This window comes from Meleagris gallopavo, chromosome 1 (assembly GCF_905368555.1).
Source record: "Meleagris gallopavo chromosome 1, MGAL_WU_HG_1.1, whole genome shotgun sequence".
In the NCBI taxonomy this organism is placed as follows: Eukaryota; Metazoa; Chordata; class Aves; order Galliformes; family Phasianidae; genus Meleagris; species Meleagris gallopavo.
In genome coordinates this window covers 21,681,214-21,696,298 of record NC_139404.1, presented here as the reverse complement: position 1 = coordinate 21,696,298, position 15,085 = coordinate 21,681,214, and the positions used below count along the sequence as shown (strand labels likewise).

General features: G+C 37.3%; 1 protein-coding gene across 1 annotated transcript; it reads left to right on the top strand.

The window, feature by feature from the left end:
* The first annotated feature begins 522 nt into the window (after positions 1 to 522).
* Positions 523 to 5,948, top strand: LOC100541798 (hyaluronidase PH-20). Its single transcript, XM_010706286.4, has 3 exons — positions 523 to 1,590; positions 4,002 to 4,091; positions 5,159 to 5,948. The coding sequence occupies exons 1-3, from the start codon at positions 622 to 624 to the stop codon at positions 5,816 to 5,818; spliced, it is 1,719 nt and encodes a 572-aa protein (XP_010704588.3). The 5' UTR covers positions 523 to 621; the 3' UTR covers positions 5,819 to 5,948.
* Positions 5,949 to 15,085: the final 9,137 nt, after the last annotated feature.

Here is a 15,085-nt window from a genome sequence, read left to right as displayed (position 1 = left end):
CCTTTAAGAGTTCTGCAAAATTAATCAATTAGGACCTAAAACTTAATTTTGAGACAGGTGAGAAGTATTACTTATAAGTTATTGTTGATTAAAAGAAGACATTGTGAGAACACTCATGTTTACAGATATCAGTCACGGCCACAATCAGAACTACTATTGAGCATACTCATTCCAATCCATGACACATTGGATACCACTTCACAGACAATTTTGTATCTGTTCTTATGAAGTTTATTTCTTCTATGATTGTACATTGTGCTTTTCCTTCAAGAGAGTTTTACTCAAAGATAACAATAAATTCAAAACCAAAAATAGTGTTTGTTTCACAGTTAGAAAAGAAAGATTTATCACCTCTTATTTATCTACTTTTTTTTTTTTTCTCTTTTTTTTCTGCATTAGGTCTTAGAAATTGTTGAGAAGTTTCCTGCAGTCAGAAATGGTAGAAAGAGTCACATAAAGGACACGTCCATTCTGCACCTCAGGCATATTGCTTAATTGCTTTAACCTGAAAAACCTTATTGTATGGTACAGCTTCTAACAAGCTACCAAACTTCTCAGCAACCCAGAGAGCATTCAATTTTTGTCTGATCACAATCATCTAATGCCACTGCACATGCTACAATGGAAACTCTAAGACAAATACAAAATTTTGGTATCTGTGTTACTTGTACATATCCCATAGCCTCTGGCATGGTGTTCACCATTCTTCTAGTTTCTTGCTGCTCATCTCTGAACATACGAGCTCGTCCACTTCTTTCTAATTCACCTTTCCTTTCCATCTGGAATGCTCCTACAGAACTTTGTACTGAAAGGACTGGAGTGCAGCTGGACATGTCATTCTTTTCTTTCATTGGAAGCACACTGAAGACATCCATTGGGCAAAACATCACTCTATTCTATCCAGACAGGCTTGGTTACTATCCATACAAAAATGAAGTCACAGGAGAAGCATTCAATGGAGGACTCCCTCAACTCGCGCTGCTGGAAAATCATTTAAAAAAAGCCAGAGAGGATATCCAGTTCTATATTCCTTCAGATGAACAGTTTGGATTAGCTGTCATTGACTGGGAAAATTGGAGACCTGTGTGGATAAGGAATTGGGGATCAAAAGACATTTACAGGCAGGAATCTATTGAACTGGTTCAGCAGAGAGACATAAGTCTATCAGAAGCCGAAGCCAGGACTATAGCTAAAAAGGAATTTGAAGCTGCAGCAAGATCTCTTATGTTGGAATCTTTAAAACTGGGCATAGCAATGAAACCAAATCGTCTTTGGGGATACTACCTTTACCCAGACTGTTATAACTATGATTACAAACAAAATCCACGTAATTATACAGGAACCTGTTTAGATATTGAAATAGCAAGAAATAATGAGCTTAACTGGTTGTGGGAGAAGAGCACAGCACTTTATCCATCTGTCTATCTAGAAACAGCCTTAAGATCTTCCAGAAATGCCCAGCTCTTTGTTCGCAACAGAGTTCAAGAAGCCATCAGAGTTTCGTATGTCTCTAATTCTACTCATCCTCTTCCAGTTTTTGTATATACACGACCAGTATTCACAGATCTCTATGAGGAATACCTCTCTCAGGTGAGTGGAGCTACACCTTAAGTATTTCAAACTTATAATGGAAACAAATTATCACAGGATGCTTATTTAGAAAAGATATGAATTTGTATCAGAAGAATATATATATAAAAAAAAAGCTACCAAGTACATTTGAGCAAACTGAACAGAAAGAAGTCTATTTTCAATCCTACCTTATGATATTTATCAACTTATGTTTTACTCTCTGAGCAGTCCCTACCTGCAGCAAATTATTAGCATCTAGAGAGCATATTACAGTACATTAATTCAGAAGAAAGAATAACCTTTTCCAAAGAGAATTAATAAAACTGGGCTGGCCTAACATCTACTTCTTAAGAGGAAAAACAATAAAAGAAAGTTTTTCTTTTTGTCTTACAATAAGTGTTTCCTTCTCCTCGCTTTTCTCTTCAATAAATATGAGGTGTATCTCTCCTGATTTTGTTAGAGGAGGTGGAGGTACCTATGGGTGACTATGGTAAGATCTTATACTTTCCTACCTCTCCCATTCCTCAGCCTCCAGTTGAAAAATGAGAGGTTATTCAACCATCACTTCTTTGTCCAAAATGTTCACTTTTTTCTTCTTTTGGAATTCTGTAGTACATATTAAACTAAATAATTTCTGTTGCAGAAATTCTTAAATGGTAAATTACCATTTTTCCACTCCCAGGTATCTGATTTTTATGATGATATAATCTAATTAGTTTCCAGAATTGAAGAATTTTCTTGCCTGTTTAGGATTTGAAATCCTGATGCAAAAAAATCAGTTTGTAAAAACCAAAACAAGGACAAAAGACTGCTTTGAATTCTTTCTTTGGTTGATAGGTTTTAAGGATAGTGAAGAAATTCTGTCCTTAGGTACACTATGCTAGCTTCCTAAATGGCATTTCAGCAAATCACGGGTTTGCCAAGGTTAGGATCTAAGTTCTAATCATCTTATTACACTTCTGGCTACTTTTTTTCTGAACATTCTTCACTTACCTGTACTATCTTACATACCACCAAATTGATGAATCTCCTCCAGGCCACAGGGAGGGGGAGGTTAGAGACTGTGGTCTTGGTGACTGTCTTGTGTCTAGTACCCTCCCAAATCCTGGACAGAGCACTACTGAGCATTGCTCCCACCTCTGTGCATACCTGTGAGGAGCAGGAGATTCTGTCAGCAGTTCTGCTGGGTTCCTGGTTACTCTCTTTAAATCCTCCAACACTCACATACTGCCTTTTCATGTTGTGCCTCTCACAAAGATTTTTTTTCCCCTTGTTTTTTTTTCTGTCTATAGCCCTCTACCATTCCAGATGGGCTTAAATGCTTTATTAGGACTGGGCTAATAGCTGACCCTTAGAAAAAGAAGTGAACAGAAACAAATTTCCCAGATCAATCTCTGTAAAAGGTCAGAGGCATTCTCCTGAGAAAAGAGATTCCTGCTGGTGAAAGCTCTGCTCTTGCTACTTTTCTGCTCCAGCACTTTCTGAGAACTGAAATTAAATTAAATTTAAAAAGATCATACATCTGTGCTTTCTAGCTTGCGCTTCAGGCAGCATTACTGAAATTGGTTACCATCAGCTCTGAGCAGTCAGAAAACAATACATAGGAATAAAAAATAAAAATGGTTGGTGGAATACATGGGCTTTCTAACCATATATATAGGTTGCTCCAAAAGTAATGCCTCCTGTTTATTTCCATGGAAACTACAACAGCTGTAAAGAGTACAATAACACTATTTGGTAGAGCAAATTCTACAAAACATTATTTTTCAACATAATCACCACCAGTAGTTACGTATTTACTCCAGCAATGAATAAGAGCCTGCATGCTGAGCTCATAAATACATGCACCAGCAGAGGTGACCCACTGTCACTGTTGTCACTGCTGAAACACACCACCACTGCCTCACTGTGCTCACATCCACTATTCGGTCTCCATAAATGCTCAGCAAGCATCAGTGAACGTCAGTGGGTGCAATTTTTTCTGCATGGAGAAATTCAGTGACACACCTTTGCTTCACTTCTGCACTTCAACGTCAGAAAGCATTTTGTCAGACTGCCCGTCTGCTACCATCTGTCACACAGCAACAACATGTAATGGAATATTGCTGGGAAGGTTCAAGCTCTGCTGCCATCCTACCAACATCTGCCTCTGATATCATGGGCCAACATAATAAAATAAGAGGCATTACTTTCAGAGCAGTCCTTGTATAAACTGAAAACAGTTGTCAGTATTTTCCAGTATCACCTGCTCAACTCCATCTCAGAACAAAACAGTGTTATTTGTGAGCAGAATGTTTGCATAGCGTATAATCACTTGCTGTCTTCATAGTAGTTATTTTGGCTATGTAATTTACTACATGGATTTTATCTTCAGCCTGTATGTTATGGTTTACATACCCTGGTATGATTCTTTCCTCATTTATTCTCAGGATGACCTGGTAAATACCATTGGCGAGTCTGCTGCACTGGGTGCTTCTGGAATTGTGATTTGGGGTGATATGAATTTAACACAAAGTAAGGTATGCCAGGTTAATTATTATGTGATATTTTTAAAGAGCAATAAAGTGAAAAGGATAAAGAAAATGATTACAATTATTTACATCATATCTTCTACTTTAAAAGCGATGACTTCATATTGTCAGCAGATCTACTGTCTTCACTGACCAAAAACCAAGCCCATCTAAGGCTAATGAAAATTGCCACTGACTACTCAGAATAAGGCTTCAAATTTTTGAACTTTTGGTGTTGGCTGTGAACAACTGCACAAGCTACCATAGTAACTGTAAGCAACTGCACAAACTGCATCAAGCAAAATTTTCTAGGGAGGTTTTTCATCTAAAAGAAAAACAAACAACTGCATATACCTCAGATTCACTGAGATGATGTCCATCGGTGTAAATATTAGCTTTATCTGTCTACTGATGTGTGGTATATTAGGCAAATGCCCTAACAGCATACAGCTTCAGAAACAAAGAATGCTCCAAACCTCTGGTTTGACAAGCATATACAGCATACATGCCAGCTTCATGGTCAATTAGATGTTCTCTTAGCATACATTTAATTTGACCATACTCCCAAAATCCTTTCCATTCAAAAATGCTGTGAGAGCTCCCCATTCCTGCAGTCCAGCTATTCAGAAGAAAACTGAAGATTATCACAAGGTGAATTAACAGAAAAATTATTTGCTTAGGCTGAAGGACTGTTTTGTAAGGTGGTTTTATTGTTTATTTTTCCCCTCAAGATACCTTCAAAATATTCAAAACACATAAAAAGGAACATTAATCATTCATACAGCTTTTTAAAATGCATCTGATTCGAAAGGCTACAGGGAATCTCACACAGGTAAAATGAAAGCTTAAAGTCATCTACTATCTTCTAGAAGTGCTTTTAGTAAAATCTCCATTTACTGTGATCCTTGGATTATACAGCAACTTCTCTGATAAATCTGCTTCCAAAAACCAGTTACAACTGTTGTTAAAACCTCAGGAAAAACATTTATAGATATCCACTACAGTACTCTTTCTATAAAGACAGCATTCTAATAGTTCCTGTACTAAACTTTTCAGATATGATACTCTTTTTACAGAACACCTGTAGGACTCTGGACAACTACCTTAGGAAGACTTTGACTCCTTACCTCATCAACGTCACAATGGCAGCCAAAATCTGCAGCCAGGTAGTATGCCAAGACTCTGGTGCCTGTGCACGGAAAAAATGGAATTCCAATGACTATCTTCACTTGAACCCGGAGAATATTGTCATTCAAATGACAAAGGATGGAAAATACACTCTGCAAGGGCAACCAGCATTTCAGGATCTGCAGACATTCATAGAAAAATTTGACTGCCACTGTTATGCAGGGCACAGGTGTGAACCCAGGGTTGATATCAATGACATCCATTACCTTCGTGCTTGTATCTCAGAAGAAATTTGCATTCAGATATCCTCAAATTCATTTTCTAATATAGACGCTTCTAAAGAAAAGAACCTGTCTAACAGAACCGTATTTCCACTTGCCTCTCAGACTAAGGTGACATTATCTACACATCCTGAAATAGGTGATTTCCAACCTGCCACTGGAAGTAGTATACTGCATTTAACAACTGCAGAATATAACACTGTCACAGCAGCCACTAGATATGATGTAGAAGCAAATGAGACTTGTAGTTTTGGTAGTTCTACATCCTATAAGATAAATATATTTAATCTTTTTTTTTTAATACTAATTCTGAGAACCTTAATATAAATGACTCAAAGAAATGTGAATATTTTTTTCTTGGCTGTGTTTAATTTGCACAGAAAAATAATTCCTAGAAGGTGTAAAATAGCTGCAGCTCTGCAGTCTTATCTGTATCAGGTAACTCTTCTACTCCTTGTGTAACACTTCAGTTTGAATGTAATTCTTCAGTTTAGTTCTATAAACTGCTATTTGTGCCAAAAATATACTGGTCTGTATACACTGATTATACCTGCTGAAATGATAACTCAGCATGAGGAACACTTTTTTTGGTTTTTTAATAGTTGACATTTTTAACAGTTGCATTTGAAGAACACATTTGTGAATAGTACCACTTTGTATACTTCAAATTAAGTCGTCTAAATCCATCTTAATCTGGATTTCATTCTCAAGAGTTAATGCTCTGTGTTCATTCCATCTGAACACTAGCTATTAAAAATATTTGGCTTAACTTTATATTGTGGATCTTTGCAACATAATGTTTCTATGATGAAGGTATCCCTCCCACCCCCCTTTAAAAAAAAAAAAAAAACTTTTTTACAATATCTACACTGTGGTTCTTCTTTTAATTGAATATACTCCTAACTCTTCAAAAGTTAATGTAAATATTGACTTCTAACTAATACAACTTCATTATGTAAAATTGGAGCTGTAGCAGTTAATCTTTCCTTCTTTCTTCTCCTCTTCTTCTCTCAAGCTCTCTGCTTTTTTTTCTTATTGGCTCTCAGTTGTTTTGTCTGGCCAATACTCAAAACTCATCAGATCTACTTCCTCAGTCCCTAATGGCACAGGTTATTAGACCTGGTTTCTTTGGTCAGCAAGCCTTGGAAAGTGCATGTGACTGCCTCTGTGCCATGTGGACAGCAGCCTGAGCGCATAGGACATTTTCTACACTGATTTATTTCCTATTCAGTCTATTTCATGGAAAATAGTTTGCTTCTTATGAAAACTGAATAGTGGCAGATGTGATGCTGGGGATCAGGGACTCTCATTATTCACGTCCAGTGTCTACGATCAATCATGTCAGATTTTTTATCCATTCTGTTCGCAAAACCCCAAACTACCTCCCCTGGCACATAGAAAGTTTTGTGCCCCAAATGCTCTCTTGGCGAGAGCAGTCAATGTGTGCCATCACCTGGGAAGAAAAGCAGACTGCAGTTGACAGGAAAGATAGTAATAGAGGAAATACACCTATCTGGAGAAGAGGCCAGAAAGCACATCATCCAGGACACTATAGTGAAGACCACGGTGTGAAACCACTTTCAATTCTGAGCAGAAATAGCAAACACATGAGAACTATGGGTTGCAATTTATGATTTCACTGCAGATGTTCAACTGTCATGCAGAGGCTAGGCAGCTTATATTTTCCTCAAGAGACAGGAAGGAACTTGGTATATTCACAAGGAATTCAGAGAAAATCAGCTATTCAAGCCTATGATCTGCCAAAAGCCACTCCGTGTAGCTACGATAGCATCTGTGTAGCTACAATAAGATTATTTACTTAATATTATTTTATTGAAATCACATATAAACCTCAGAAGAAAATCACTCTCAGTTTCACATCAAGAGTCCAGTTATGATTTCCGTATAGCCAGTTGAAGCATTCAGAAGCAACTAACTGCAGTTAATTTGATAAAATAATATTTCCAAATTATTAAGTCAGATGCTTAATAGAAGGCTTGACTTCTAATGGGTAAAGAGTGGCTGCTGGCACTGATAGATTAAAGATGTCTCCATAGAGCTAGGCATGATCTGCATAAATAAATCATCATCTCACATAGATACAACATAACAGAATGATCTGTCATTTCAATATAGCAGCCCTTTACTTGGAAAAACCTAATGCCTAAATCTAGCAGAAAATATATATTAGATCTAATGCCTTCAAATGTTCGTGTTGTCAGTCATAATGTGCAGAAAAATAGATGAAGACTTTAGATTTAAGAAGAAATAATGTTTAATGGCTTTTGGACAGCAAGTTATCAGGAGGAAGTAATGATTTTCTCACTGCACTTACACTGTTGAGCCCACGAGTCAAAGTTACTCCTGCCATCAATCTCACAAGTAGACTAAGAAGTAAAAAATGTATTTGTAGCAAACTGTCCAGAACAAAAGAAGCCAGCAGGTTTTTAATCACTTCTGTAAAAATGTAGTTTTGTCACTCCAGCTTTTAATGGATGTTTGACCTTGGGTAAACAAAAGCCATGGTGCTCGTCTGCATTATTGCCACATCTGAAGTCCCTCTGCTTCATGCTGAGCTTGAGATAATTATCAAAGAATTTCTAAAACCTGGAAACTTCACTGATAATGTCTTAGCATGTATGACTTATACAAAATATTTTTTTGGTTTGTTTTAGCAGAATCCTTTAACATGGCTAACACTTTCCGCTAGCATATAGAGTTTTAGTTCAAAGGCTGCACTGCATTGTTGAATCATGTACTGAAAAGTTTCTTGAGGTCAGGCTTCTTTGTAAATATCTAGCTCACTTCAGGACACTGAATTTGTATTACTTTGTGATAAGTAAGCTTGCAGCATCACAAAATCTACAAGTCTTGCCAAAAATATTACCTACTATCAGCCAAGTAATAGCAAGCAGAGCATTTGTTATGAAATCCCAAGGGAAGAAGTAGGAAAGAGAAGATAAATAAGAGTTAGGACAAAGCACCTAAACTTCCCAGTGGGTGAAGAGGAAGTGAACTGCAGAAATGAAAGAGTACATCAGAAGGGAATATGGACAGCCTTTCTGAAAAGATAAAAGAACACAGTAACTGATATGTTAGATTAGATACATCTATCTGATCTCACCTAATTTTTTTTTGAGAGCAGCTGGAATAACAAAAGTATAAGACAAGTGAGAGGAAAGCAAACCATCGCAAAAACTCTCCGAAGAAATGTATCTTCCTAGGCTCCATCATAAGCAATTATCTTGTGCTCCGAAGGATAATGCTTTACCAAGCATTTTGAATCTATGTGTTACTCAAACGTACCTGAAATTCATGCTTACATCCTACAAACTTCTTACAATAGAGAGATTTGTGTAAACTGACATGTATAATTAGAGTATTTTCGAAGCACATTATTGAGTTCTGCATTATGTTTGTCTTTCCTCTTTCTATGTCAAAGAGTCACCACGGAGTCAGCAAGAGTTTTCATGGAATAAGGACAGAGAAAAGAAACAAAAAGGAGAGCTACTCCTTCTATTGCTGGGGATTACTTTACGTTCAAAGCCAAACTTGTGTTCTCCTACAGCAAACAAACAAAAAAACCGATCACTTTCCATTAATTGCATTTCCTGTAATCACCGTTGTCTCTGTAGCCTTATAGTTTCAGTTTCTTATGTTCTTGTGTTTTTAAAAAGATTAAATACTAGATGAGCATTTGTTCACTTTGATTACCATTCATCATTTTGTTCCTCTTCCTTCCAGGCATAACTCAGGCTGGTAATACTCAAGGAATTGGGAATAGGGAATTCTAAACTGGGTTTGATGAAAAATTCTAAAAATGAAAGATGTTCAACCACCTTCAGTGCCCTTCTTCAATGTGTACAAATTTTGCTAGTATTTTCATTAAAATTATGTTTCTCTGGATCTGGCTTATTGTATTGCTCTTTGTGGGACAGTCAAAGATACTGGCACTTTCACAGGAGACGACTGTTGGGTTTCACAGAATCTGAACACAAGTGAGACCACAGACTAGTCCCTGCCTTACAGTTCCTTGCTTCTCTGTTTGAAAACTAAGAATGTGCAGAGATTCTGAGAGACAGGCCAGTAGGACCACTCTGCAAGCAGCCTAGGATGTGATAGTATCCCAAGCATCCAGGAAATTTTGTTAATCCTTGAAACATACTGGAATGTACTGCTGTATATATATAAGAAAGGAATTGTGTCAGAGATTTCAAGCCAGTACAATGCACACTATACAACTCCTAGACACTCCTAGACTCCTACTACGTGTGTACCAGTATCTTTATCCATCACAGTATTAATACAAGCAACAAGACAGCAGACAGTCACATAATTTTGAAATATATTCAGTTACAAAGCACCAATGAGCAACTAAATTCTTTCCTTCAGGCATACAGAATACAAATATTTGACCTGAGATTTCAGGGCAGAATCATGAGTTTGTTTAATTCCAAAATAGTATTGTATACATTTAAAAATGTGCAACTTTATTAAACTATGGCTTCATTTTTCTTAAAGAAAAAATAATCTCATTATTACTATCCTTTTGTTGTAGGTGTGTTTTTTTTGTTTTTTTTTTTTTGTAAATCTTACTCAAAAGCAGTGTACAGGTGGCTAGAATTCAAAAGGTTAACTGATCTAACTTCATGCCTTACCACATCTAAGTATTTTCTGCCATGTGGCTATAGCAAGTCCTTCTATTTTGCTGGAAATACTTCACTGAAATGATATTTTTCTTTAGGAAAAATTATGTAAACATGAAGAATTCAAGACAATCCTCAGCTTTTGTGTCTGTCAGTCAAGGATCTAGGTCTTTAGAGAACAGTTATTTTCTGTAGGTGTTTTGAGCAGCTACTTTTCTTCTTCATTGTCAGTAGTACTCAGAACTGCAAAAACTTCCTGCATCTGTTTTCCTCTCATCACATATGAGAAAGAAAAGGGCAGGGAAGTAAAGGGCACCCATCAATATTAGCATGCTTAAGGGATTAACTTTGGATATCATTATGTTCACTAATGTGTTTCTACTATCACTATTTATTGATTATAGTTCTTCTTTGCCAGTAGTAATTAGATAACATTTTTCAGTGTATGCTTGTATATCCCTTAATTTATAACTGATAAGGTATTTATTGATTAGTAATCAGACACAAACAGACAGTATGAAGATTAATGTGAACCACTGCTTTGAATACTGAGTATTTTGTTTCTGCTCCACAGTTGGACATCAAACAATACGTAGTCACCTTTCTCTGACTTTGTTTCTATCTCAGAAAATATATTTATGCAACAGAACTTCAAGACCTGCAGAAGAAATATGCCATATGTTGGCAATCTCCTTCTGGAGCAAGCTGCTCCCCCAGGCTACTAACAGGTTGAGACAAGATGACAGCTTGCCAGTATATAGTGATGATTTCCTGAGGCAGGCACCTTACAACCACCCATTTAAAGGGAGGCTAAGGGCTGTCTGCATTCACATAACAACAATATTAATGCCACAACAAAATACGAAGCACCTTAGTGGGTTCAACAAGTTCTTAAAGGCACTGGACTAATAATGTACAGACTTAGGGTGCCTGTCTGTAAATCCATTGCACTGTTTCAGTTATCATGCTAAATATACCAAAGATAGGTATCCAAAACATAGAGTTCTTCAGTTAAAAATCTCAATCCGCCCTACTCTGCTAGTGTAACAACCCATACCTAAATCCTTTTTTACGTTTCTCTTCCCTGGAGTGAGAAAAACTATAAAGAGGCACACTAATCTCTGAGGCTGCAGCCAGCAGAGGGCACAACTAATGCCCATGGACACCAACGGGCGCTACAATGCTTTTACAGAGACCTTCAATACAGCCTCTCTCTCATCAGCAAAGCAACTGCTTGACTCTGGCTTACAAAGGGAAGACCAGCATCTTGTCAATGCAGTGCCTCGGTAGCGGAAAAGATAGTTTATTCTACTTCCCCCCCTCACCCCCCCAAAGAGCTGGTTTATCAGGACAAACTTGAAAAAACGAGAGTGAGACACCACTTCATTCTCTCCTCCCTAAACATTTCATTCAGCTGAAGGCTTCTTTTCATTAAGATCTACAGCTGTCACTAAAAACCAGGCTTAAGCTACAGACAATCTGATCTCTTTGGTAATATTCAGAACTAGACATGTGGGTCCCCATCATCTTGTACTGATCGAATGTTTGTATCTGATGTATTCATTCAGGTCAAATTTTTCTGTATCATCACCACCATCCAAAACGTAGTATCACTTATTATCATTTTTATAACACAAGCAAGTCTCCACAATAAAATAAGCTGCTTTATTATCACTACACAGAGAACTTGAAAAACTCAATATAGCACATGCTATGTATTGCCATAACATAGCTAAACCGGTCCCAAAGTGTGTAAATCTCAATAGGGAAGACAGAAAAATGAAATATTTTATCAGCAGTTAAATGTTTCCTGGAGAGATTAAGTGGCCTGCCTACAGTCACAGGGGATAATGAATGGTGGCCTTCTGTGTCTTGGGTCAGGCTTTCAACAGCAAGAGCAAATATGCTTGGAGATGCTAACTGTAACAAGGTAGTAATACTTTCACATACAATATTCTCATGCAATATTCTATCATCAAGCAGCCTGTAAACTAAAGAACTGCTTCTCATAGTCCCATAGTTTGTCACAAAAATAGGGGCGTTAAAGAAGATTTCAGAACTTTGAAGTTGGGCAAACACACCAAGAATTTTTAATATATTATATTTTGATGCCCTAAACACCGTGAAAGACTTCAGTTAGTGTGTAACCGAATTAGTCTGAAAATTTATCTGCTTCTCCTCTGCTCTTTTATGAGGATACTTTTTTCCAGAATACGCTACTGTATCTGTAACATATTGCTTATATAAGCTTAACTGTGAGATTTAAGCACTATTCCAGAATTTAGAGTTCCTGAAAAATATTGACTGATTTATTTTATGTGCATTTTTCCCCTGATGCAGTAATCAGAACCACGTCACTCTCAGAAAGTACTTGTACAAATGGCCTGTCTTTATTCCACACATTGTCAGCTGAGTGATACGTAGATATGGGAGAAATCCTTACGTTTTCAGTTTTGATGCTGCCAGAAACATTTAATCAAGTCATTCAAAAAATCAATAATTGCTTTGGCTGAAACAAGTTTTTAAAATAACAAAATACGTGGCAGAAAAGCAAAGAAGAGTTGTTTGCCTATGAAATATTTCCTGAAATACTTTTACCCATCCAACCAGAATAAGAATAATCTATTTCCTACTCCAGCTTTTTCACTCATGCCTCCAGTGATCCCCACTGAATGGCCAATTGGCTGCTACCAAGAAGCAAGCAAAATAGCTGACTTCTGCTAACCTCTTCTCTAATGCAAGACTTGATCAAACGCCTCCCTTTCTATCATGCCACCAATTTTCAGGATCTGTACCATGCCCAGAAATTGCCTGAAGACACAATCACCGTTTCAGTTTTAAGCTGCAATTCTACCTTTAATCAAAAACACCAAAGCTTTTCATCTTTTTCAGTTCACCACTTTATAACTTACTTCTTTACCTAAGAAAAAAAGAGTCATGAAATTTTTTTTGTCTTCTGATTTTGTCTTGCCATCCACTTTCACAGTGTTTTTAAAACCTTAGGGGAATTTCAATTAGCACAGGCTGAAGCTTTCACCTATTCAGTTTCTACAGACTTAAGAGGAGGTAGTGGCTCAAGAAGAGGGAGGAACATGAATTAGATCCCCACTGAGGGAACAACAAGCCACTATATTGAGCCAACTACTTGGGCATCATGCATTCAACTTGCTGAAGGCGGTTTGCCTCGGGTGCATGTATAGCTCTGGATCAGGAAGTTAACACAGGGACATAAAGAGGAAAATAGGGGTTACTGCAGAAGAGAAGCAAAATTTAGGGTTCTTAGCTAGTTATGAAACTAAATTCACTAGTTGTTTTGCTTAGAACATAACTCCATTTAAGAAAAATAATTAAAGTTATATATTTGTTGGTTGTTGCAGTTCAACTTTGCTTCTATTCTGTAAACTTCTTTTATGACTTCCATATTGTTCATTTGAATTTATGAATCTTTAAGGCTAACGCTCTACCATTTTACCTTGATCTTTTATCTAGCATAAAAGATTTAGACCATAAGAAAAAGAAATAGAAATAATTAGCGCAACTGCCAAATCTCTAATAAAAACTCCACAATTCAGGAAAACACTAAATTACACAACCCTTAGCTAGATTCAGTCTTAAGTATGAGCAAACAATTGCTCCAGTTGCTGAAACAAATCTCCTGTTTGATAATTTAGTTCATAAATATGCAAAGCAATGAAAATATCATTAAAATAAGCATTAGAAATAGCAAGATTGTAGCAGATTCAATGATCACTCTTCCTAGCCCAGCACCTTGCCCCCAAAATGGCTGTTCAACAGAAACTGGGGGATAGCTTTGAAACAAAGAGATTACCTGTATCAAGGGCAGCAACTTAGGTTAGTTGGAGGAAAAAAAAAAAAAAAAAAAGCCACTAGTTCTTTGTTTGGGACTCGTCACTTAATAAATGTCTGCACTCCTCCAGACTTTTAATAAAAAGAAGCAATGAAAAACAACTCCCTAGCATCAGCGCTGGGAGGCAAGGCCAGTTCTCCATTACATTTTCTTTTTCAGATGTTTAATTAAATTTACAAGGGTAAATAAGTATCTCCAAAAAAAAAAGAAAAAAAAAAAGAAAAAAAAACAAAACAAAACAACACAGAAATACATTATGAGTCATTTTGGCTGTATATACAACCAGGGCATGAAAAAGCATAAAAATCTGTCACCTTTATAGATAGCCCAGACCAGTTGCTCTTGACAGTAATGCCACAAGAGCTTCAAATTTTTGTGGTTGGGCAGATGTAACCAGTGAGCTTCGTCACACATTGCATTTTCTAAAATGATGAAATCTGCCTCTACAAGGAGCATGGAAAAAAAAAATCTGAACTGTTTGATGAAAACACTAGGTTTCAAAATAGAAATATCCATATTAAATTTGTAAGTGCATAGTTTATATATGCATGAACCCGGAACTGGAACCTCCTCAAGCGTCATGCAGAATTTAAATGACAACTTCTGAACTTGGCAGAGGGATGCAGGCTAAGTGTTAGCTCTGTATTTTTGGGGAAAACAAACCTGTGTGTGTTAGATATCACTTATTCAGCACAGGCAAAAGACAATTCCCTGCAATGCTGCACATCCTGGCATTGACAACTACACAGAGCAACCAACCAAACATCTCCTGTTGAAGCAAGGAAGCGCGCGAGGGAGCTGACAGAGAAGAACCCCAACAAAGACGCGGTAAGCCTTGGAACTTAAAAGTCTGTCCCAATACAAAGGACAAGGATCAGACTTTCACAGGAAGAGTGGAAGTACTGAGGCTGCGAGAACTGTCATCCTAAGAGGCGGACCTACAACATAGAACCTGTGAGGAGATGAGCCCACCAGCTCTCATGACGTGCCCTCAGATGGTCCCGGGCAGACAACCCGCAGCCTGCGGTAGCCCATCGGCCCGCCCCTCCGTTGAACCCATCGCCCGACACCCTCGCAGCC